The sequence below is a fragment of the Cheilinus undulatus genome, linkage group 2 (assembly GCF_018320785.1).
Source record: "Cheilinus undulatus linkage group 2, ASM1832078v1, whole genome shotgun sequence".
Taxonomy (NCBI): domain Eukaryota; kingdom Metazoa; phylum Chordata; class Actinopteri; order Labriformes; family Labridae; genus Cheilinus; species Cheilinus undulatus.
The window spans coordinates 46,618,715-46,644,176 of NC_054866.1; the positions used below are offsets into that span (position 1 = coordinate 46,618,715).

The 25,462-nt window shown below is 39.3% G+C and overlaps 1 protein-coding gene across 1 annotated transcript; it reads left to right on the forward strand.

Moving 5' to 3' along the window:
• The first annotated feature begins 2,892 nt into the window (after positions 1-2,892).
• Positions 2,893-25,462, forward strand: tgfb1a (transforming growth factor, beta 1a). Its single transcript, XM_041804901.1, has 6 exons — positions 2,893-4,975; positions 19,654-19,938; positions 20,060-20,294; positions 21,364-21,514; positions 24,038-24,148; positions 24,242-25,462. Exons 1-6 carry the CDS (start codon positions 4,645-4,647, stop codon positions 24,287-24,289), a joined length of 1,161 nt encoding a protein of 386 aa, XP_041660835.1. The 5' UTR covers positions 2,893-4,644; the 3' UTR covers positions 24,290-25,462.

Genomic DNA, 25,462 nt, shown 5'->3' on the forward strand with positions numbered 1-25,462 from the left:
GAGGTGCTGGCATCAAGGCCCTGTGGTGAAAGGTATGAAATATCCCATGGCAGGCCTGTTAAGATGTGCTGTTTGAGGTCAGTAAGGCAAAGAAGATGTGTTTGTAATCCCATGCAGAGTGTAAAAATAGGGGCAGACATTTATATTTTAATTAGGCTCTGTATTGTTTACAAAATTTAGAAAAGTCTCTCTGTGATGGTTTCCCTTATTTAAACAGCTTCTAGATTTTCTTTGTCTTATAGTTCACTTGACTGCTTCATAACGCCCATCTCTATTTATAAGAGTGTAAAAAGGCCATTGTGTTCCGTTGCTATTTTACCTCATAGACAAAAATATATAAGAGATATGTAATTATATTTGATGGAGCCCTTCTTTACTTCATATATGTGACTGTCAAAATGACATTGCATGTTTGAACTGGGCTTTTTGTGTGTAAAGAGAGAGAGAGTGTTAATTAACTAAAAGGCATAAGTGTTTTTTGAATATACTGTAGCTGAGTAATTGTGAATTTGATAATGTGAATTTGAAGAATAGCAACATTTTGGGCTATATTTGAAGAAATACTCCAAACCATGTATAAATTACAAAAAACTGCAGAGAGATATCATGAGTTAAATAATTTTTAGTTTAATGTGGTAATTTGGTGGTTAATGTGGTGTATCTCATATGTTGCAAAGGAGACGGATTAAGTGCTAATTAGCAATTCATGATATTGGATTTTTGGCAATATCCGATATTTACAAATTCATTTTAGCCAGTATCGATATTGATATTTTAATGTATTTATTTAAATCTATTTAACCAGGACCACCTCAAAAAGACTAAGAATCTCATCTACAAGAGTGTCCTGGTCAAGACAGGTAGCAGTACACAATTTACAAAGACATAGAAATATAAGAATCAGAGCAGTTACAATCATACAAAAGCCAGATCCTAAGTCACAGAGCAGAAAGTCATCAGTCAAAACATCTACACCCTGATGCATCTTCCTCTGGTGCCTTCAATCTACTTTTAAAAAGATTTACAAGGTGAAAGCAGATTAAAGACCCTGTAATGTGAAATCAGGAATCTGTGTCTTAACACACTAGATCTGTTGGAATATGATTGCTGTAAAAAATGTGAAAACACTGAGATCTACATGTGACAGATTTTGGATTGAGACCTTTAGAAAGTTTTTCACCTCTTTCCTGGCTGGGTTTCATGTGGGCAGGGCAAATAAGTGGGCTCATCATGTCATAAGCCCACAGTGGGGAATGATCCCACCCCTCTAACACTACAATATAAAATCACAGAGCAGTTCATCTCAGTACAGTCAGTTGTTAGCTGATGTCAATGCCAGTCAGTTAAATATTGTTTTTTGTTTACTGTGTGATAAATTTGCCAAATTTATTAGCTACGGTGGTCTATGGATCGTTTAAGTATCAACACAGAGATCTGAGCCAGAAAACGGACTTTGTCTCTTCTTCTAAGGTCAACAAAAGGTCAAGAGGCAGGCTAACGGTGTGAATGCTTTTGTCAATTCAGACTATAGCATTTTTTTAATTTGAGAGGATCATATTTCTTTTAAGTGGGCGTGGCTTCAGCACAGACACGCTCACACCATCCTGGACCAGATTTTACTGCCTCAAACTCAAGCTTATAAACTTAACTTTTATAAGCTAATGTCTGTCGATGCTGATATCATGCTGATAATATTGTGCATCCCTAGTACCTGGAAGTTGATGTTTATTCCAAGATAGGCCATGAGTCATGATTTCTTTGGAGGAAACAGGCAAATCTATGCAAATGAGACATTTAACCCCTCCCTATATTGCTCTAATGGAATAATTCTTGGGTCATAGGCAGGTGTTAATGAGATCAGCAGTCTAATGAGACTCTTTTGAACAAATTGCTGAATATTAATCAATTGTAACATCCCCTTTTAACATTTATACATACAGTCTCAAGATTAAGTCTTTCAAAAAACATAATGTTCCATCATGACCACTAGGTGGCAGTACACACCCATCAAAGCTGCAACAGGCCAACACAACATGACAAGATAGTGTTGACATTTTAACACCACACTCATTTTGATCTCACCCTCTTATCATTAACTTTAATCAGAGAAATAGTAAAGTAAGCACTGTGAGAACATAATCTTTATTACGTGTGTATGAGGAACTAACGTCTCATGTTATTATTACAAACCCTTCAGGGGATTTTTGCCTGTAGGTTCCGTGTAAATGTCACCATGTAGTATGAGTTTGATGAATAGTGCATTCTTTACAGCTGCTCCTCTGAATTAAGGACAAAAGACACTAACTGGAAAATCATTTGGACAAAACCGAAAAAAATTCCAAGACTGTAGACAGTACTTTTGCAATTTTCTATGGTTACTGCCCTGTTTGTTCATCCCTCAGACAGAGACAAAATGAAACCATCACGGGTTTGTTTAAGTTTTCCTTCCTTTTGAAAATACACAATCAGGCCTCTAAAAGCACCCAGACTGGGGACAGTGAACACCACACTCAGGCCTTTTGTTGGCTCTGGCACTGCTTTACTTTTAGATCTGTGCTCTTTGGCATCACTGGTCTTCACCTTCACAGCCACCAGGTAAATGTGGCTGCCAATTTGGTGAGACATTGGTGCCATGCAAGGCTTGTTGACATGTCAGTCATCACAGTGTCAGACAGGCTAGAGAGTGTGAGAGAGAGCTGGTGCCTCTGAAAGTCGGTTATTCAGTGTGATCAGCTCCTGGCTTCCTGATGTGGACAGAGGGCAGGCAGCAGAGCTCTGTGAAACAGCAGATGTTTTACACTGCGGCCGTTACCCTCATTTCCTGGGCGGAGAGCTCCTCGCTCTATTAGACGAGTAACAGGAACCAGAAAAAAAAGAAGGGTTAGAGAGGGGGAGAGAGAGGCTGAGCTAGTGAGAGCAAGAGAAAAGTTAGCTGAGCTACCACAAATCACTTTGTCACTAGCAAGCTCTGACAAGCACCAGGAGAGAGGGAGCACACAGGGAGAAAGGAGAGAGAGGCAGGGAGTTAAATAGAGGTGCAAAGAAGGAGTAGTGTCAGAGGAGACTACAGGGAAGGTAGGAGGGGGCTTCAGAGGGCAGAAACAAGGGGAAACCAATGGATGAATAGAAGGGAGAAAGGACAGAGACGTGACTTCAATTTGATTCCCAACACAGCGTGAGCTAAGGACTGTTTTTTCTGCTACTGCTACTGCTACTGCTGCTCCGTGTGGATGCTACGCTCTTTTACAGAGAAGGTGTGTCAAACTTTCTTTACGCTAGGACAGTGTTTGACTGACAAGAGGAGACGTAAGCTGTGATTTTATCTTCTGACAGCATCCTTCCTTGTGCTGTTTTCAGCTGGCCTGGTGCAAAGAGAGCATACGTTTGTGTTTGACGAGGAAGATTCAATTTAAAATACTTCAGCTTCTTAGTTTGTTATGAACACACAAGCTGGAAGTGTTGAAAGCTATTTTTACACAGATCACATAGTGTTGTTGCTAAAAAGAGGTAGTCACAGTGTTACAAGTTAATCAGATGTTTACCTGCAGGACCTCTTTTAATGGCTTACTGCATAAAGTTATGACTGGTTTACAATAAGTGGCTTTTTAATACTACATTATACTTTCTGTCGATGCACAGAGGACATTTGATCAGCACTACGGCGACACAAAATTCCTGAGAGTTTTATCTGCAAAGGAAGCGGGAGGTCATCTGATCAAACTTCAAAAACAGAGAAATAGGAAGGCCATTTTCTTCCACTTAGCACTCAGGACTTATCATTGCAATTTTGTCCTAAGAGACACTAAGAGAGGGCCTGTTTGACATCACATCCACGTACAGATCAGCCCTGAATGATTAGAGCTCGGGGGTCAAGACGGGTAGAAAGCGCAGTCAGCTGGAAAGCCTTGGAATCAAATATTAAGTAAGTCAGGCTCTGCCAACACCGCTCTTCATTTTGCTGAGTGTTGCAAGGCTCCCTCCACATTTGCTGGGCTGTTCTCTGGGGGCATGTAAAGAGAGACTGCCTAGTGAGCAATACAGCTGACACGTGGAGGCAGATATATACTTGCTTCAAGTAGGATAGGATATGATTTAATATTGTGGGTGGAAATTTAAATCATATCAACCTCTGGTTGGTCTGTGGGTTCACCACCAGCCCTGTTGATTATTGAAGTGAAGGCACATCGTTTTGGGTGCTCTAGAGGTCTCCTGAGGGCTCTGAGTGCATGTTTAGCTGGGCTCTGTTAGCTTTTGACAGCTTCACTCTGGACCCACTTGAGCCTCTGAGACGTCATTGTGTTACCTGTGTTGTTGAGTCAGAGGCTGGCTCATCACTTCCTTGTCTGTCTGCCCACTGGGATTCTCTCCACCTGCTTCAATGCAAAGAGGTCACAAGTGTTAGGTGGTTTTCACAGCAGCAGCAGCAGCGACAGCGGAGGCACCAGCAGTCCTAAACTCTCAGGACTCTCCACACTGCTTTTATTGTTCTGCCGTGTAAACACCTTGCGTCACCAACACCTCTCCACTGAGTGATTCACAGCTCGCCAAGCGTCCCCTGTCCCAGGCAGCCAGTGAAAGAAAGGTGAGGGAGGACTTGCAAAGAACCAGAGAGTAGAAGTACTGGCAGACAGTCAGGTTGGCACCATGAAGCTGGCACTCTTGATGCTCTTGGTGGTGTACACAGTGGTCAATGTGAGTGGTATGTCTACATGTAAGACACTGGACCTTGAGATGGTGAAGAAGAAGCGCATCGAGGCCATTAGGAGTCAGATACTTAGCAAACTGCGTATGCCCAAAGAGCCTGAGCCGGATCAGGCCGGAGATGAGGAGGACATCCCCAGCACCCTGCTGTCGCTCTACAACAGCACCAAGGAGATACTGAAGGAGCAGCAGACTGAGGTTCAAACGGACATCTCCACCGAACAGGAGGAGGAGGAGTACTTCGCCAAGGTGCTGCACAAGTTCAACATGACCAGTGAGTACCAGAAAACACACAAAGCATCAGTTATGGGTTGCGTGCACTAGGGATGGGCAATGTATCCTGTTTTTACAATTATATTTTCAATTGTGATGTCAAAAATTTTGAGCGTTGAAGAATGTGATTAAAAACGTATTCTGAATAACTGTATGTCCTTTCTGCTTGTTCTGATTCATTTATCTTTAAATCTACCAGCAATGCAATCTTTCTCAAGTTAAAGACATACGATTAATTGCGATTTATTAATTACCAAGTCTATTATAAATATATATATTTTTTAAATCAACTAACGGCACTAGTTTTAAACCAGGATTTAGGGTATACAGTTTTTTTTGCATTAAAATAATTTTAAAGGCTTCTTCTTTTAATTTCATGAAGTGAGGGATGCACGTCATTATCAGAATATTGATCTGGCAAAAATAGCTCAAAAAGTTGATTACTGGAGTTGGCAGATATGAGGATTTCTGCTGATATTTACAATGATATATTGTCTGTCAATATTGGACCTATATCAGAAGTAAATATTGGCCATATGTGAGAATATTTTTGTGTTTTGTTGATCTTTTTGCTTTGTCCATCGTTATTCCTTAAGATTTAATTTGTGTTAGATGGACTAAAGTTTGTTTCCTTGAAAATCTTTAAAGTGTGAGTTCTGAACTACATTTGAATATCAGTATTAATATCTGTATTGACCATAATGTATTAGTATTGTGTTGGATACTGTCCATCCCAACATCTAGCCATTTGCGAGTGCCCTTTTGTTGGGTAAAATCTGCTTATTACATTTTAAGAAACATAAAAGAAAACACACATATATTGATACTACTAGACTGGTTGATCCATGTGAAAAAGGTTTTTTGACATTGATAAAAAAAAAAGACTCTCTACAGTACTTTCAAAGTAACAGTTATAGGGTTGAGACACTCTTGTGTCCATTAGCCTACTCTAAATCCAAAATTTCTCTGGCTGTCTGCTTGATTATTTATTAAGATCCAGATTTTAGTCAAGACCCCAAAGTTCCAGTTTTTCCAGGGCCACAACCTCTGAGATTAAAAACTTCCACATAGGACCTAACTGGAGGGTTATCCATGATCCATTACACCACTGTAGCTAACTTTGCTTGCATTAAAAGAGATTGGACTACATCCTCATGTTTCTACAAATATAGATTCCAGTAGTAAAAAGACTGTTAACAGTAAAACCCGCTGACAGTTGCATGACAATTGACCTCAAGAAAATGTACTTGAGATGTTGGGATGAAATTTCATCTGTTTTATGCCATTTAAGTAGCAATTTCAATTTACATCTATCATTTTTTTCCACTAACAATTCTTGCCATTTTTCATGTGCATATTGACATCGTGTAGCTGGCTGTTATGAAAAGTGCCTGTCTTACATTTGGCATTTGTTTATGTGAATCTGACTTAGATAAACTTTGTTTTTGTCATTTCTTTATGGAAAAATATCCAGATGTGTTGTGTATCACCATTTAGCTAAAAACATATTAAAATATGATTCTGCCCAGCCCAAGCATGCACATAAACACCCACTGTTAAAAATGAAGGCAATGGTTGGCTGTTAAATGAAAGCATCAGGAATGTCAAATAATAGTATGTCAAAATTTTATGCACTTATGTAACACTGCTCAACACACACACCCAGAGAAAGTACCTTTTAGACCCTTCATTGACAGTTGGCCCAGAAAAAAGAATCCTCAGGTAACTGAATTTGAGTGTATTATATGAACAAGGTATAAGAGGTATTCTCCAAGCAGATAGTTCATGTTTTCATTATACTGGCACTCCTTGGTTTAGTGTAAACAAGCCTAAAGAAACTAGCAAAGGCAGAAAAAACACACAAGCTACAGCCTCAATCAAGCATTTGCCTGATGGCTGGTGTCAATTCCAATCTTGTCCATAAATTCCCCTAACATGTGTACCCCTTCTGATCTCCACCCAACATCTTCAGGCAACTGGAGGAGTTCAGAGATCACAGGCGTTACTTGTTAGCAGAGCTGTTCTTTGCATCTGGCCCGATGCTCCGTGTTGCTTTCGTGGTATCCATGGCATTTTTACTGCTTTATTAGCACGGTTTGTTTGGCTAGCTTTCACATGCTGTCTGTTCAGCCAAATGGGTTTTGGCTGTAATTGTGCAATGACTCCCAAACTGTTATGATAAACAGATTTTTTTTTAGTTTGGTTTCTTTGCTCCATTGTTCTCTACGTGTCTATACTCCTCACCCTTTCAGGCAGGCATCCACACTTAACCTCTTTTATCCACCACTTCAAAAGAAGGACGTGAGTGGATGGACCATGGTCAGGAGTGTGCAGAGTAAAAAAACAGAACAAAGGGACTTTTAAAAAGAAGGGCAGGATTTGGTTTTGCTTACATGAAAACTAACGAACAGGGAAAAATGAGATGAGAGAAGACATGACATGCACTCTTTCACCCTCACTGTGTCTCCTCTCTTTCGTTTTCTCTCTCTCCCTCTCCCTCAGGGATTGGGGGTTTCCTGTAACATGAGCATTGGGTTCTCCCCTGCTTATCCTGTCACTGGTCCTCCGTCATATTGCCTTCTCCCTGAACTATGTTTCAGTTTTATTTTCAAGTCTCTCTGGCGGTACTTGGGCCTACTTCTGCCCCTGTCTCCTTCCCTCTTGCTCTTCTCCATGCCGGGTTTCCTGAGCTTATTATCAGCGTGCCTGCAGCATGTTTGTGACGGGGCAGCTTAGCAGGAAGGAAGGCAGGCTGATGGCCATGGAGATCTCGAGTGACTCAGGTCCGGTGCAAGAAGTGCCCATGGGGAGCATGTGTTTCCTACCTCTGTGGAATGCCAGAAAAGAGAACCATCCGCTGTCTTAATACTCAGGCGGTTCCTTAAAGGGACTCACCCTCAGCACACTTGGAAAGACTGATCGTCGCGTGTAGGCCTTACAAGAAATACTTTGCAATTATTAAAGAAAACACATGTACGGGGGTGTGGGAGACACTCAAGCTTTTGTGCTCCTGTGAAAGTAATCTCCATTTACGGATTCTACATTTTATGTAGAATCTTTCTACAGGATCTAGATTGTCAGAGTGGAAAATGTTCTGGTTTCCTTTTGTAGTACATTTGTACTCTGAGCTGTATTGAGCTATCACATATCAGCATGATTTGTTGTATGAAGGAAAAACAGCCTGTGTAGACAGCAAAACATGCAAAATATCAACTATATCAGCTCCCATCAATGATATTCTCACAATGATTTTTTTAATCACTAAAAACGTATACTGTCTCTATATAAAATGAGTGACGCTGTAATCCATTTAAAATCAACTATTTTCACTTGATGTAGTATTGCCAATCAGTGTTCAGATTCCTCCTCTGCCTGAAAAGCATCAAAAATGATCGAACTGACCTCATTTCAACAGACTATTATCATAAAAGTTATTTTCTTCTCCTCTTGAGGAGAGCCCAGACAAAGCCTGCATGTTTACTTTTGACAAATCTGCATCATCATGATGTTTTTACTTCAACAAACTTAATCCAGGTTAATTTCAGGTAAATCAGAAGAAAATAGGTTTCTTTTTATGGCTAATACTACTAAAGTGAGCTAGAGTGAGGCTGCTTTATAACTTACTTTCTACTGCCAAACTGAGGTAAACAAATGAATCAGCGCTTCTGGAACAAGAACTTATGCATTCACGTCACAATGAAATTACTGAGAAATTCACACCACTATCCTGTCTGTCATTGTCTTTCAGATGATGACGGACAATGATAGCTGACTGGTTCCAAAATGTTGTGAAAGTAATGACACATAGGCCTGTGTTTAAACAAAGCAAAGGGAGAATCCAATTGAAGAAGTGATAGTTTTATCTTCATTTTTCTTTTTTAAGTTTTATTTTGTTTTTTGTTTTTTTTTTCGCCTACAAAGCAGGGAAAGGACAGTGAATAGAGTCAGAAACAGGGATAAGCAAGTGAGGAATGACATGCTGTGAAGGAGCCACAAAGCCACCCGCGTACATGGGATGTGACCTATCCACTAGGTCATCTGCGCCCAAACCCTAAATTTTTCATTGGTCAATCACAATGTTTACATGCAGTTGCAAAAAGTGTAACTCTTGTGCCAGTCTGACTAAAACTGGGCCTTTCAAATACATGTAAACATGTTAATCTGACAGAGGTTGCACTAAATCAGATTTCTCAGCCCAAAACACACAGACGCTGCCTGACACTCATCAAAATGATCACCCCCATTATTTTCTATAACCAAACCCACACCGGCAGCAGCCAGACATGCCACGCCACTACACTTTATAGCCACTGCTCTATTCCCGGCGCCTTTGACCATGGGTGGCAGAGTCTTTTACTGAGAGAAGTGTTGGCTTGCCCAACTCAGCAGCTGTAGTAGCAGCTTTATTTGAGAGCACTGAAAGAGAAATTTAGCTCCATCTTTTATTCCAGTTGCAGAATAAGTGGGAGGCCTTGGCTGCTTTTGAAATATCACTGTTCTAATCGTTTTTTACCGGGGAGCAGGAATTTTGACCTATGACGTGCTGCCATCGGGATGTGCGAGGGATGGCACTTAAGGCACATCATATGACCGTCCAGCACCATTGTGTTTTGGGCTTTAGAACTGAAGTACGTTTCCACAGAGTCTGGTTCGATTCAGAGCATTTTGGTATAGTTTGGTGTGGTAAATCCTGATATGGCTTGAGTTTTCTCAGCAAAAAACACCTTTACTTGTTAGGCAGGGGTGTAAACCAGTAGTGTGTCTAGCTCCATCTTTTTAGGTCGGATAGGTACTCTCAGTACCTTAAAGGAGGACGGCAAAAAAGTAGTATGGAATGAATCAGTTATTTTGGTGCTTTTACAAATGTTTGACCATAGAAATGGAAATAATTGCATACCACAGCAAACTCTAACAGAATGCTTGATGGGAACACACCACCGTATTCCTAGATTATGCCACTGGAGAACAATTTACTCTTACACATATACACTTCAACTTGACCCAAATTGGACAAGGCGTTACGCATAATATGCTCCACAGCCTCTGTGCTGCGGTTTGACTTGGAAGTCGAACAGCATAAATACTAGACAGCACATAAGTCTTCCTTTCAATATCAACATTAGCCAATAGGATAATGTGCTATACATTTATGGGTCAGTGACATGTCATGCATATTTTTGTGTCTGACTCTGTTATTTCCTTTTGGAAAAAAAAAATTCTTGGCATAAATTAATTTGCTCTATTTAACCCACTAGTCTAATTGTAAGTTCTTAAATGTCAGAGTGCAGCAACTGTAACCATGGGTATTTTATTTTGAAATGAAGAGGTAGCATAATCTATCACCTATTTGACTTCAGTTAACACTTGTAACAGAGTGTAATGGTTTGTAGATCTCTCTAAAATAATGAGGGACTTTCCATGACAGATGGTACAACCAATGTAAAACTGCTAGAAATGTATTTTGCCATTAAATCCTTGATTTTATTGAAAAAAGGTGCCCCTTTTTAACAAGAGCAAAGGTAACATGTCAAAGTATTTGCCTTTTAAATTTGAAATGAGATGCCAGGTGGTTCAACTGGAATGGTTGAAGCCTTATATGTCATTAACCCTTATACCAAAAGTGTAGGGTATTCATGACATGTACAGAGCTTTAAAATTATTCATGCTTTCACTGTTTGACATACAACTGGTTAGCTGCTTGCTAACTTGTTAGCAAGGTCAACAGGAAGAAGATCCATAGTAACGTACTGATAGAGGGCATGCTGCCACCTACCACGGTGGAGTAGATGATACTCTCATCAATGAATTAATTTCCCTCTGGTTCTTGTGTACCAGGACAGTAACAGAGGGCCAATTAAACCCCCTAATCCAGCTGTAACTTTAGTTTGACTAAATTGGCATGTAAATGTACTGAATGAGATTTGTCTTCATGAAAAAATGCAGGCTGTTAATGTAAATCACTTCAACATCTACCTACAGAAGTAGTTTCTGGTCTCGACAACTATATAAATATTAAATTATGGAAATATTCAGTGTTGTTGCTGATATTCTGGTTTACTTTAGAAGCTCACAAAGAGACATTAACATGAACTTCAGTCTGTTTCCCCAACTATAACTCCTCACAGGAGCTTAACAATCCTCCACTTAACTTTAATTTGGACTTTTTTTATTGTTTGAATTACACTTTCCTGATTCCCATCAATGCCTTACAGGGATGCATATTTGTGTGCAGAGCATTTTAAACCTTAATAGTTTTTGGCTCCATTATAATAATTGTGTGGTAAATTAGGCTAAATTCCTCCAGCCGGTGAGCAGTTACATCCCTTCCCTGAAACCCATAAATTCACTTCTCTTATTTAACATGGTATTGGTCCAACTATAATTCAGCTTGTTTACATAGGAAACGCTTTCCTTTTCTGGAAACCTGCCACTTTGCACTATTCAGGATTAAAAAGAGTTCACTTCTTTGGAATAATTATTATATACGGTGTAAAGGTGGGGTCGACCAATTATCAGGGCAGATATTCAGCATATGGTTGGCTATCTGTCCCAGCATTTTAGTTTACTGATTGCAGCTTAAATTAATTAATCAAAAATGCACTTCCTTGGCTCTGCTGTAAGCTGTGTCTTTCTCTCTAGCTCTTTTTTTCCTTGCAGCAGCCTCACCTAATTTTCCACTCACAACTCTATCTAATTGGCTAGACAACATTTTGAATAACAAGCGCTTTTTGCAATAATTGCAGTGTGATTAAGGTCTATGGTGCATTCATTCTTTTAATCATATTAATTGCATGCTTTATTGTCCCTTTCAGCACACTTTGGTTAGGCCAATACAGTGTCTCCCTGCAGCCACAGTTATATGGAATAAGTCCACCACTGCTCCTTAATGTCTCATTTCACTTAAAAAAAAAAACTACAATACACAATAGATGTAAATGACAATAATAAGTCATCAGTTTCACTAAGTCTTGAGGTTCCAAGGAAATGCAAATGGCAAAATTTCAAAATACCACAAATGAGATATTAATGGCAATTAAATGCAGAAATTCCGATTTTTATAACTTTGATTGTTCGGCAGTCAGATTGAAGTCTGACTGCCACTGATACATATCTGTTCCAGATATCGGTATTCAGTCTAATGTAATTGTTTAATCAGTGTCAGCCCTGTGAAGTCAATATCAGTCAACCCCTATTAGAAAGGGAAAAAAAATATTTATTCAGTTTATCGTAACTGAGTACCTGATTTTGTGTATTTGTAGTTTTGGTGGTATTTTTAGTTCTTCTTTTTTGCATAAGTACGTTTTCAGGGAAGTGTTGTACTGCCACTAGATTACTAAGTTTTAAAAAATAGACCAAAAAAAGGACATCCGAGCATTTCGTCAACCATATGAAATTGGCCAGCTGGCGGGCTTATGTGTACCCCATAACTGTGAAGAGCATGGGTACACTGATGAGAAGAAGATGACTGCTTGAGCTAAAACTGGCAGATGGAGATGGAAAAGTACTGTTGAGGATGAATCCAAAGAAAACGAAGTGAATCTCTAGCCATATTTAAGTGCTTCAAGTGCATTATCTCTACAGTATGACAAAAAGATTATATTTGCTTACTCATGTGTTCCTGTGGATCAATAATCAACCTGTTGTCTGTGTCTGAAATAAGACAATATTCAGTAGATTGGCATGGTTTATGTCTGGAATATTTCATTATGTTTCTGTTAAAAATCTAAGGGTAATAACGAGGGCGTGAATTGCACTTTATTATAGAGAAGTCTTTAATTAAACAAGTCGTAAGAGTCCCTTGAGATTTACTTTTACTTGACCATAATAATATTATACTCTTTCCCCGTGGGATTATATCTAAGAGTATATGGAGGTTCTAAACCCCTTCAATGACGAAGCAACGCAGCAAGGACTGGACAGTCGGTGTGAAACAGGGTGAGGTGGGGAAACGAGACATCAGCAAGTGGTCTGTGGGAGGGTGGAGCTGAGCATATGAAGGAGGCAGGTATTTAGCCTGTTGCTGGAATCTGGTTCCTCCCACTCATAATTACAGTGCTGTCTCTCTACCTGTCACAACAGCTGGCCTGGGCTTACTTGATTCAACACACAAATCCCCCCCACACCCATGTCAGTACACAGGCTGGGGTGCTATCTTCGCACCGATCTGAAGGAGTGAGGCCTTTTCTTCACCAGGCATGAAGAAGAATCTTTTTGTTTTCTGCTCTTGAAGTGTTATCTGATCACACGAACACCTCCAGAAACAATGCAAGCTGAGATAACTTGAAAGAAGAAATGAAGATAAAGCTTCACTGTGATTTTGGAGCAGCAGCCAACATGTTTTTTGGGGAACTGACATGATTTCCTGTTTCGTAAACACTTCTCTAACCCTTAACACATTTATTTCACATTACTTCAACTAGCCGGAGATGATGACTCTCCGTGTTTGGCGTTGCTTGGTATGTGCTTCACCTCACTCCACATACTGTGCATGTTCGATGTTGTGATGCTCTGTGTTTCCATTTATGCACTTACAACCAAATATTTGACTCTGCTTTGGGTGTGACCAGTAAAATGTCATCTCATTTCCCTTTACGCCCCACATTAGCTCTTTTCAGTTTGACCTCAGTGCAGTGTGTGAAACACTACCTATGTAGCAACACAGATGGTGATATTGGTATATGATACACAAGCAGCAGTGACATGGAGGATCCTGGTACAGCCTGGATCAACTATGCAGCTCAAGTATGCGAGGCTGGGCTATAGCTGCTGTCAGAGTAATTCCTGGACTTGTGAGTGGAGAATCCCAGCTCTGGCAGGCTGAAGCAGAGTAGGTTTGGACCTGGGCCAGACCCAGGATCCATTCATACACATCTCCAATTTCTCTGCACCCCCACTCACATCCCTCACCCCTCACAACTGTGAGTTTTATTCACGAGTACGTTCTCCACTTTGTTGTTTTCTTTGTATTTATCCTGTTCAAAGCCCCCATTCGGCACCTCCTCTCATGCCGTCTGTCTACACCGTGTTTTGTTCTTCATCTTCTGCCTTTTTGTGCTTATCTTTGCACATCTTCGTCCAACTTAATCCTTTGTAATGTAACGCCAGTAGATTTATGGTGTTAAGCCTGCAGTAGCTTGGCTCTGGTTTCTATCAGGCTCTTCTAGTGGAATGTTCTTGCTCTCATGATATGGGCCGGCTCAGAAATTAAAGTTGCAAATATGGGCAGGGATACTGTAATAAAACAAAACACTCTTTGTGGCCAGTTTTTATAGCAGCTGGAATAGATGGACGTTTGGCTCTACTTTAGATTATTGAGCAACACGGACAATTTTGCAATTTCATTCAATCATGTGTTTGGAATTACGTAAAAAACACTGATGAAAAACTAAGAAAACATCCCAGTATTACATTATAATAGTAAGCATTATGTGTTACATGAGTAAAAATGAATTTTGAGTTTAGTGAATCAGATGATGAGTCAGACCTGGTCAGGAACTGCTTCTTTTCACTTTCTCTCTAGTTCTTGTTTCCAGAAAGCTCACAACTGACCCACTATCATGGTCTTCCCATATAAAATGTTCATGTAGGGTCATTCCAAGAAACAGGATGATAGAACCACAGGTGGAAAAAGTACACAACTATTGTACTCAAGTAAAAGTACAGTTATTCTGGTAAAAATGTACTTAAGTAAAGGTAAAAGTCTATAAATCGACTCAAGTAAAAGTATTTACTTTAAATTTTACTTTAAGTATCGAGTAGCACTGAAGAGTTGTACAGTTGTTATGCTTTTTCCTTATTAGCAAGAACAACAAAAGAATAGATTTCCAACCAGGTTTTTCAGATAAAGTCACACCTTTATATTAAGGTGATATACACAGCAGCTTTAACAGTGTTAATTAAACTCATATATATTTAAATCTAAAAATAAAGTGTCCTTTAGGATCACATAAATTCACAGGAAGGATCTCTAACTCAGTGGATAACATCACTCATGGTGCAAATGTGTTTCCAGTGGATCAACACTGTCAAGTAACTCCAAAAATGAAAACCATTTCACTCAGAATGGAGCTAAAATTAAACTTTGAGAGTAAAAATCAACTCCAATTGTTTAGCCCTGAGCTTTCAACACCCAACACAATTTTCGCTGGTGATGAATGTGATGTGGACTCATCTTCTGGCTATGTGCTACTGCATAGTCAAGAGAGGAGGAAGAAGCACAGGAGTGCTGTAGTCAAATTAAAAATACAGCCACTCTGGTTAAAACTTACTTAAGTAGAAGTAAAAGTACTGATTTCAAAATGCACTCAAAAAAGTACAAGTACACTAAAACACTACTCAGTTACAGTAATTGAAGTAGATGTACTTTCCAACCCTGGATAGGAAAGTCACAACTCTAGATTCTTAAACTTCATAACCATGCTAGTAAAAAAATAACATTGTAACTATTACATACTAAGGCATCGAACACAAGCCCACCCCATACCCCCACCCAAACTCAATGTAAACTCCCTCACACAGTCTAAAGTGGCATAAATGTAACTCTAACACCAAAGGAATTGACAAATGCCTTTATTTTGCAGTGCTGGGTAAGACTGGAGACACACTACATGATTTTAAACTAGAATTCAGGTCCAGTTTCCCCTGAGACTCTTGGACGGATACGTTGCAAACGATCATTTGTAAGCAAGTAAAAGTAAACTTTTCACAGACAAATGTCACAAGCACAACACAAAAAGTAGAAACAAACAGAGCATGAAATATGCCAAAGTAATGACACAGGAACAAAAGGAGAGATAAAGGGGGTCTCAGAGTCCACGCTGTTAAAGAGAAGCAATGACTAGGTACAATTACCGGCAAACAAAGTGAGAGGCATTTAGAGTAAGATGACAAGGTGAATATGATTATCCATGAGCCTGTCTTAACATGTACGTTTTTAACTGTTTTTTCAGACTCAGCTGAGTCAGAATAAGATATCGACATGTGCAGGGAGTTCAAGAGTTGTGATGTTAAGACCTCAAAAGCCCAGCCACCACGTCTTTAAAAATGTGAGTTGGTTGAGTGAGCTGGATCTCAGTGAACGGGTTGGCAAATAGGGGCCTGACTGTGAAGTGCTGTTAAAGTGTAGGTGAGAATTTTAAACCTAATCCTGCAAGTAACGGGGAGCCAGTGTAGAGATTTTAGTATGGGACTGATAGGAGACCGTTTGTTTGACCTGCTGAGCAGTGGCGTTCTGAATTGATGGAAAAGTGGTTCGTGACAGACACATTGAGTGAAGTGAGGAGGCTGTTACATTAGTCAGTGCGGATGAGATGAGTGCATGGGTGAACATTTTAGGTTTAGTTGGTGTAACAAAATGTCTGAGTGTACTAATGTTTCTGTAATCATAAAAGCATGTTAGCTGTTTTGTATGAGGGTCAAGTGATAGAGATGGATCACTGTTAGAGAGAGGAACCAAGTTTTTTGCATGATTATAGGGACATTTTTGGTTTAAGCAATGCCATTAAGTTGTAGATAGATATCTGTAGTCCAGGTCCTAACAGTGTTACGGCAGTCTAGGGGACTGGACAACCTAAAGGTCTCACTAGGTTTAAAATAAATATGCAGGTATACATCATATGCATATAGATAAGAAATATTAAAACTTTCTTTGATCTGTCCTAGAGAAAGCAAATATAAAGAGAACAGTAAAGGTCCCAGGACTGAGCCCTATGGGACAGTACAAGCTAAAGGTGATGGGGCAGATGAGTGCTCCCGATGCAAACAGTGAAACTCCTGTCAGAGAGATATGTGTCAAGATATTTTCTAGAGTGTGGGGTCCACTGCCCCAAGTAGCCTTGGGGCCTCCATGTTTGTGGTCTACCATGTTTTTAAAAACTATTCAAGATTTGAAATTGGTCTAGTGTGGTCAACCTAACAGTACTTTAAATGTCACTCATTAAGTAACTAGATTACTGTTGATAAATAGTAGTGATGTGTGACTAATGTGCAAGTGCAATCATCTCAGACAATATCATGATATGCATTGTGATACAATAAATAAATGTATCATCAGTCCACTTGCTTGAAAAATGCAGAGAATAATGATAGTATCGAGGGGTGTAATACTCAACTCAAAACATACAAATATAAAGTAGCAAAACCCAAAGTTTATGCATTACTACCTTTAAAATAATATTTGGAAAGTAAAAAGGTTTTTTCCTTTTTTGCAAATGCAGCGTCAGTGTTGTAAACTCACAGACCTTTATGCAAGCATTTTTTTTCACCTTTCAAGTATTACTTAATACAGAAATAATTGCAGTCTTTATTGCCATTATGTTATTGCAGAGCCTGGCACCAAGATTGTGATTGTGATTAGATTAATTGTGCAGTAATGATAAAAAGTAACTTGCTATGTTAGTGTGTTTTATTCTGAGATAAAACCCCACCATAAAGTATGCTTACATTGGACACCAGTTTAGCTCAGTTGGTAGAGCAGGCTACCGTAGCCCTCAACACTCCTGTCGTGGCATCCTGATTGATCCTGATGCATGTCTTGCCCCATTTTTCCCCCATGTTTCCTGTCTCTCTTCAGCTGTCCTATCAAATAAAGGCAAAAATACCTTAAATAATATATTTTTAAAGTACCTTTGCATTACAAAACAATGAAACCCTTTTGTTATAAAAATCAATATTGCCTTGGTGTACACCTTTGATTGTGTTGACTTTGCTGTCACTTTACAGCCTAGTTTATGGCCCAAATGTGTAACTCTGCATCCTAACAACAGGTAACAGATGTGCTGACCTTCATAGCTCTTTGATACACGCACAATCACATTGAACGGGGCAGAGGAACACCTTATTAGGCACAGCTGTTTCAGTCACAACAATAAAACACGGTCTCTTGCACTTAATGTTGACATTCCCATTATCCCTGTTCTCCACAAATGCAAAATAATGAGGGTATTTCCATGAAGTAGTTGTTGTCCTTCCTGTTGTCTCTGTTGCTAACTGACACTGCTGTAGATTTACCTACAACAAAAGTTAAAGGGAAATACCAAATTTTTCCCAGAGGCTGATTACTTTTATTAAAAAGTAACTCAATAATGGATTGCTTGAATTGCAGAACATGTTATTTGTTGTTTTAAAAAAAAGGTAATCAGATAACTCTAAAGGATTACTTAGTAACATGTACTCTTAACTCTATATGTTTGCTAAACCGGTGAATTTGATTGGACCTCTGCTACACTCTCAATTCTGTCAGTTACTGAAAAAGACTTATCATTTAAAATTATTGGTACTGAAACTTTCTGAGTTTTCAAGATTTTTACAACCTTGCTTCTGTGTAGAAAAACTCTGCTATATGTGTACCGCTTAATAACTGGACGCAAACAAGATTAAGGTGCAAAAATAAAAAAGCATTATTGCCTAAAGAGTGGCTGGTACCAGAAAAGGGTCCCTTAATTAATAATTTTGCCTTTAGTTGATACAAAGGAGATTTTAAAACCAGTTTTAGTAGCAGGAGGGTGCTAAAGTGCAGATTTGTATTTTTCACAAGCAAAGCATTTTATAACAAGTCTGGTTTAGATTTATCAAATCTATTGTAGAAGCAGAAAAATATGTTCAGCATTTAAGCCCAAAACAACCGCCCCCATTATTTTCTGTGGACAATCCCACACCAGCAGCAGCCAGACACACGGGTACATGCTGCACCTTGGCTGCTGTAGTAGCAGCTCTCACAGAAGAAGAAACGAAGCACCATCTTTAGTTTAAGGTGTAGAATAAGTAGGAGGCTGCTGGTGAAATACCTCTGCTCCTTCTGTTTATTCAGATACCCAGAGAGGGATGCGAGCCACAGGCAGGCTTTCGGCTCTGGTATCAAGCACCTGGCCCAGCAGTGGCCAGTGGGGAGTTTGACCATTGAAGTATTGCTGTCATTGTGTTAGTGACAGCAAATGAGGCACGTCATGTGACATGACAGTCCGGCGCTGTGTTTTGGGCTTTAGAGTGCAAGGCGCATTTCCCAAAGAGGGCAATAAGTATCACGTCCTGTTGTATCATACTGTATCATGCCATTCATGGCGTATCGTCTCGTATTGTTAATAAAATAAGCACAGTAGAATTGCCAAAAAGGTCTGACCACCATCTTTAAATGTTTATCTTCAAATGTTGTGTTATGGATGACAACAGAAACCAACAAATTTGCTGATTTAACTCACTTCTATCCATTGACTGTTATGTCTGACAGTTGTCTTCCTTGTAGTGACAGTAGCGTTGAGACTGTGTCACAGTGATACAGGCTGTGGGCTGATAATGTGGTCTGCCAACTAAAAACACACCAGAGCTCCATGATCATGGACTCTTCAGTGTCATCATCTGCATAAAAACAAAATGGATTTCATACACCAGAATCTCATCCTCATTGATAATGATCCCTGATGAGAAACTTCGAATAAACGTACACAAAGTGAAAAGAGAGAACAGAAGTTTAACTGTGTGCTTCTTATGGAGATTCAACTGTTTCAACAAGTACAGTATGCTCTATGTGAAAAGTCTCAATCCTGTGTGTATATTCTCTTCCTTTGGATAAGTGCTTTAAGACACCAGATTATATGACATGCAATTATGAGATTAATCCTAGCCTGAACTTGTTATCCTAAATGGTTTTGTAAAATGGCCTCATTGTCTGTTTTCAACACGCAGGTAAAAACAATACCGGCATTAACAAGAAGTCCAAAAACATCCCCATGTTCTTCAACATCTCTGAGATCCGGGAAAGTGTGGGTGATTACCGCCTGTTGACCAACGCAGAGCTACGGATGCTCATCAAGCAGACAAATATCGCTGATGAGCAGCGGGTGGAGCTGTACAAGGGTGTGGGGTCCACAGCCCGCTATCTGGCCTCTCGCTTCATCACTAACCAGATGAACAACAAATGGCTGTCCTTCGATGTCACAGAGACCCTACAGGAATGGCTCAAAGGAACAGGTAAGAAAATGTCAACTTTTGTTCATTACTTTAGTAAAACACATGAATTTTCAGATTATATTCATCTTTAAAGATAAAACAGCAGTCCTGTTTTAAGTGTTATAATGTTTTGTTTTACCAGAGGATGAACAGGGATTCCAACTTCGGCTCTTCTGTGAATGCAGCCAGACTAGCGCTGATGCCGGCTTCAGTTTTTCCATCTCTGGGATTGCAAACGACAGAGGAGACATAGGAACTTTAAAAATGATGACCCAGCAGCCACCCTACATCCTGACTATGTCCATTCCACAAAACACAAGCAGCCACCTCACCTCACGCAAAAAACGCTCCACTGACACAAAGGATACCTGCACAGCGTAAGCAATCTTGAAAATCTCATACAGTTCAGTTCCGTTGTATTTTATTTCACTGATGTATGTTTACATGCACAGTTAAATCATGCTCCAGAGTAGCTTGATTAGGGTGTTTATCTGTCCTTGTCTCAGAGTAAAAGCACCAGGGGAGAATCAGTTTTACTGACACAAGTATGTACGACTGCTTTGATAGATAGTTGTAAAATTAGAAAACAGCTAACCAGTTGTTGAACTGCAAAAACATGAAGTTTTACAGCTCTGTATATTTCTTACGCAGCAATGCTTGCTATCCCCTAATTTAAGGTAATATCAAAAGGAAGGTGATAATGCTATGCTTATCATTTCTGCTGTTTTGCCTCTAGGTCAAAGTCTTGGTCAGAGGCTGTGTAGCAGGCCCAGATCACCTGATCCAGTTTGGTCAGATTGGGGTGTATATAGTTCTGTGCATGTTTAGGCATGTTTGGGACAAAAATTGAGGCTGTAGTAAAGTATAGATTTGGTGAATGAGCTGTCTGAGGGCACAAAGGAGGATTGACACAACCCCAGTCATGCTCTGGATGTCTTTGCATATCACCAGGGGCATGGGAAAAATCTGTTGAAAAATAAAGCCCACACTTTTAGGGCACAGGAAGGGGTGGATCTGGATTGTAAGCATGGCCCAGGCTATGTCTGGGTGGGTAGTAGTATTACCACAAGCCCCTGGTTATGCTGTGAATGTTCATAGGGCCTAAAACAGCCAGTGAGCTCTGTGCATAATACCAGGGGTGAAAGGGGCTGGAAAAAGCAATGACCTTGGCTGCAACTGCATCTAAACACACAGTTTTTATTTTTAGCTCTACTCACTCTGAGGTTTATAGAGTAAATCCTGGGAGTCCTTTTTAAGAGTGGGAGAGACTTTTCAAATGCAGCTGATATTTTTTTGGGATGTGATTAGTTTTAAAATCAGCCTATCTTAAATGCAGCTTTAATACAAACTGATTTTAAAAACATATCTTTTTACAGTAAATATTCTCTATATTTCTAGGCTAACTCATCACGGTTTAAATCTGATTCTTTGTCTTCTCTCCTGCAGCCAAACAGAGACTTGCTGCGTGAGAAGCTTGTACATCGACTTTAGGAAAGATCTGGGCTGGAAGTGGATACATAAGCCAACAGGCTATCATGCCAACTACTGTATGGGGTCCTGCACCTACATCTGGAATGCTGAAAACAAATACTCTCAGGTATGCTGGAACATGTCTCTACAATATGCAATCAATATCAGGTTATGCAGCCCTGGCTCCATGCATCCAACAGTATTTGTGACTCTGAGGAGTACATCCATGATTATTGGAATGATCAAATGTAAGAAAAACTGGTCAAATATATGAAACATGGAACTGCACTTAACCCCCTCTGTACAGTGTGAACTGATAAGAAATGAACTATTCAGACCAATTCAGTTTTCTGAATCAAGCTTTAAGTTTCTTTATTTCTGCTGATGAAATGGGCATTTTTAATTTAGTTATCAATGGGACTGTAAGGGCTTTGGCAGCCAGCTACTAGTGGACACTTGAGGAACTTCAGTTTTTGCTACATCACATTGGCTTCTTTTTTCAGCACTGGATGTTACTGCTCAGCTTTCATGGTAATAAAATGAATCACATTTCAAAAATAAGAATGTCAACACTGACAGCTCAGCTGTATTTAGGGAAATCCTAACCGCTGCTGTTTGAGCTTTGACTTGTTCAGCTGTCTGTTTTTGACTGTATTTATTACAGAGCGAAATTACCACAAAAAAAGCAATAAAATAATTCACTGCAACTATTCAGTGGTTAAGGAAACTGTTCATATAAAAGTAAGGCTGTCAGTATCATGCATCAGTTGCAATGCAATTAAGTTCCATAATTAGTGCATTATTTGTTTATTTATTTGTCAATATTAATTGCATTCTTCATTTTCCCTCTCAGCACACTTTGTGAACAGTAAAGAAAAATAAGTTCAACATTGCTCCTTAATGTTTATTTTAAGATTAAAAAAAAAACTCACTAAAAGCTCAGTGGGCAAGTCAAAAGTCATCTGCACCTTATGATACACAACATTTACCTTTTTACTGTCCCCTAGTTTCCTTTTCAATCCATAAAAAATCAATTTTTCCATCATTAAGCTAATGTCAAAATCTCCCATCTTCATGAGGTTCCTAATTTCATTTCAAATAAAATTAGGTTTGCATCCCCAAAAGAAGTCACCAACTTTTAGTTATAGAAAGTACAGAAATACAAACCCTATTTTAAATGCAAAAAAGTGGATTTTCAAAATAAAAAATGGTGGAAAAATGTCTGTCATCAGGCAGATCCATCCTACAAAGCCCCAGTCTGAAACGACTGTGCTCAGCCTGGAAATGGATCTATCTAATCAGAGTTATTTAAGGAGAACAAGGCCATAGCTACAAGCATGGTTTAGTTGTATTGGAAGCTGATAGTAATGGCTGCTTCCAGTGTAGTGATTATCTTAGATATAGCTAAAGTATAGCAGCAGTTTCATCACAATTGGGCTACGACTCTGCATTAAACAGGAGCAGTGAATATTAATTGCATTCTTCATTTTCCCTCTCAGCACACTTTGTGAACAGTAAAGAAAAATAAGTTCAACATTGCTCCTTAATGTTTATTTTAAGATTAAAAAAAAAACTCACTAAAAGCTCAGTGGGCAAGTCAAAAGTCATCTGCACCTTATGATACACAACATTTACCTTTTTACTGTCCCCTAGTTTCCTTTTCAATCCATAAAAAATCAATTTTTCCATCATTAAGCTAATGTCAAAATCTCCCATCTTCATGAGGTTCCTAATTTCATTTCAAATAAAATTAGGTTTGCATCCCCAAAAGAAGTCACCAACTTTTAGTTATAGAAAGTACAGAAATACAAACCCTATTTTAAATGCAAAAAAGTGGATTTTCAAAATAAAAATGGTGGAAAAATGTCTGTCATCAGGCAGATCCATCCTACAAAGCCCCAGTCTGAAACGACTGTGCTCAGCCTGGAAATGGATCTATCTAATCAGAGTTATTTAAGGAGAACAAGGCCATAGCTACAAGCATGGTTTAGTTGTATTGGAAGCTGATAGTAATGGCTGCTTCCAGTGTAGTGATTATCTTAGATATAGCTAAAGTATAGCAGCAGTTTCATCACAATTGGGCTACGACTCTGCATTAAACAGGAGCAGTGAACCACAACGAAAGCTTTTCTTGGTGGAGAGGATGTTTTTGCACTTCTCTCTAGTAGCCTTGGCATGAGTTTTATCCACCAACAAGCTCCACTGCTCGTAAGCTATGACAGCACCCGCTTGCCGAGCATACTTTACTACCTGAGCTACGCATGCCTACTAACTTATTTTGTTTTGTCACTCTTATTGGCCTGTAATGAATGTGACAGCCAGACCGTATGTCCAATCACCTCAAGATTCAAGATTGTTTTTTTGATAAGTCCTGCCCTTCCCGAACTCTTTATATAGGAGATTTCTAGATGATGGTGTGTCAGGTTATATTAAAGTATATTCATTAAAATGTTGTGCTGACAAATGTTTAGAATTAACAAATAACAATAAAGATGGTAGAAAAGCATTTCTTTGTGGCTCTTAACTTGAATTTAACAACACTCACATTGCATAACTATGTCCTGAAGTTGCTTTTACTCACGCCATGTTGGAATGAAGTTCTTAACTGAGTTCTTTGTTTTCATTCATTCCCTTGGATAACTGTTTACAGATTTTGGCCCTGTATAAGCATCACAACCCAGGAGCCTCTGCCCAGCCATGCTGTGTTCCTCAGGCACTGGAGCCGCTGCCAATCCTTTACTACGTGGGCCGGCAACACAAGGTATCTACACCGCAGCCAAGTGACCTGAAATGTTTTATGTGAAAGCAACACTCTCAGATGATTTATCACGTAACTGTTGATTTTCACTTTCAGGTCGAGCAGCTGTCCAACATGATTGTGAAGTCCTGCAAGTGTAGCTAAAAATACGACAAGGCACATTGCTCTGCCTCCCCTCAAACAGACATGGACCAAGTACTGTTTGGGACCACAGAGAGGAGCAAGCAGCAGAGATTAAGAGGACGATAATGTGGAGGAGCAAAATATTTAAAAGGATCTTTGTGGTCCACTTTCCCTCCTGCGATCTCTGCCATAAACATGTTGAACGCACATCAAACCATGAACTCCTTCATATAGATAATGTAGATCATATTTTGTACATATTTTTTAATGTAGTAATAAAAATATCTGTCTGAAATGAATTAATTTATTTAGTGAAGGGACAGATGTGTACAGAAGTGATAAACAAGTGTGTCAGAGTGACATGGAAAATTATTAAAATGATTCTAAGAGATGCCAAAGGACACAAGGACCAAATGACTGAGATGGAAGACTTTTTTCACAGATGATTGTCAGAGGCATTTCTGTTCGACATATCATCTTCCTGGAGAGGTTGTAGTTAAAGGTGCTAAGTGGTTGTTGGGGTTTTCCTGGAAGATAATGCCACAGGTGTTTTTGGAGAGACTAACACCGTGAAGGACAGCAGACAACCGCAGGGACAGTCTGAGTGAGGGGAACTCCTTCTGAATGAGAGGCTGGAGTTTTCAGACAACGTTTCAAAGGGAACCGTCCATCAGTTTCACTGTTTGTTTTTCAACCCACGTGATTTATACAGTGCTTTTTTGTCACGATGTTTGTGTTCATAATTGAATGTCAGCTTGTCCTTAGGAAACCGCCCGTGCTGTCAAAGCCATGAGTAATATCAGTGTTTGTAAGACTGATGACACCGTGTTTTTCTCCAGCTCGGGATTTACAGCCAGCCTGTTGTCTCGAGGTGGCGAGGGTCAGGGGATGTGGTTGTGGTGTTGGTTTAAGGGAAGCCATTCAGACTCAATACACACATTTGATGCTTTTTTCCTGTTATTTAGTAAATTAGTGGCAATTTATTGCCTTTTATTCAGGACAAGTTTTACTTTCAGCTGAAGTTTGATGCCTTTTGCACAACTCAAGAAAATAAATCAACTTCTGTATTTTGTTTTAGGACAACAACCATACACATTTTGACAGGTTATCATGTTTTAAATAGTGCACTTACCAGTTTTTTAATTGCTTTTGTAAATATTTTAAGACTTTGAAATAAACATTGATGTTAAATTA

Excerpts from the sequence above, each read along its gene's own strand:
- tgfb1a (XM_041804901.1), top strand. The coding sequence starts at position 4,645 with ATGAAGCTGGCACTCTTGATGCTCTTGGTGGTGTACACAGTGGTCAAT. Across the intron at positions 19,939-20,059 it reads GGAATGGCTCAAAGGAACAG|AGGATGAACAGGGATTCCAA; the intron begins GTAAGAAAATGT and ends TTGTTTTACCAG. Across the intron at positions 21,515-24,037 it reads CTGAAAACAAATACTCTCAG|ATTTTGGCCCTGTATAAGCA; the intron begins GTATGCTGGAAC and ends AACTGTTTACAG.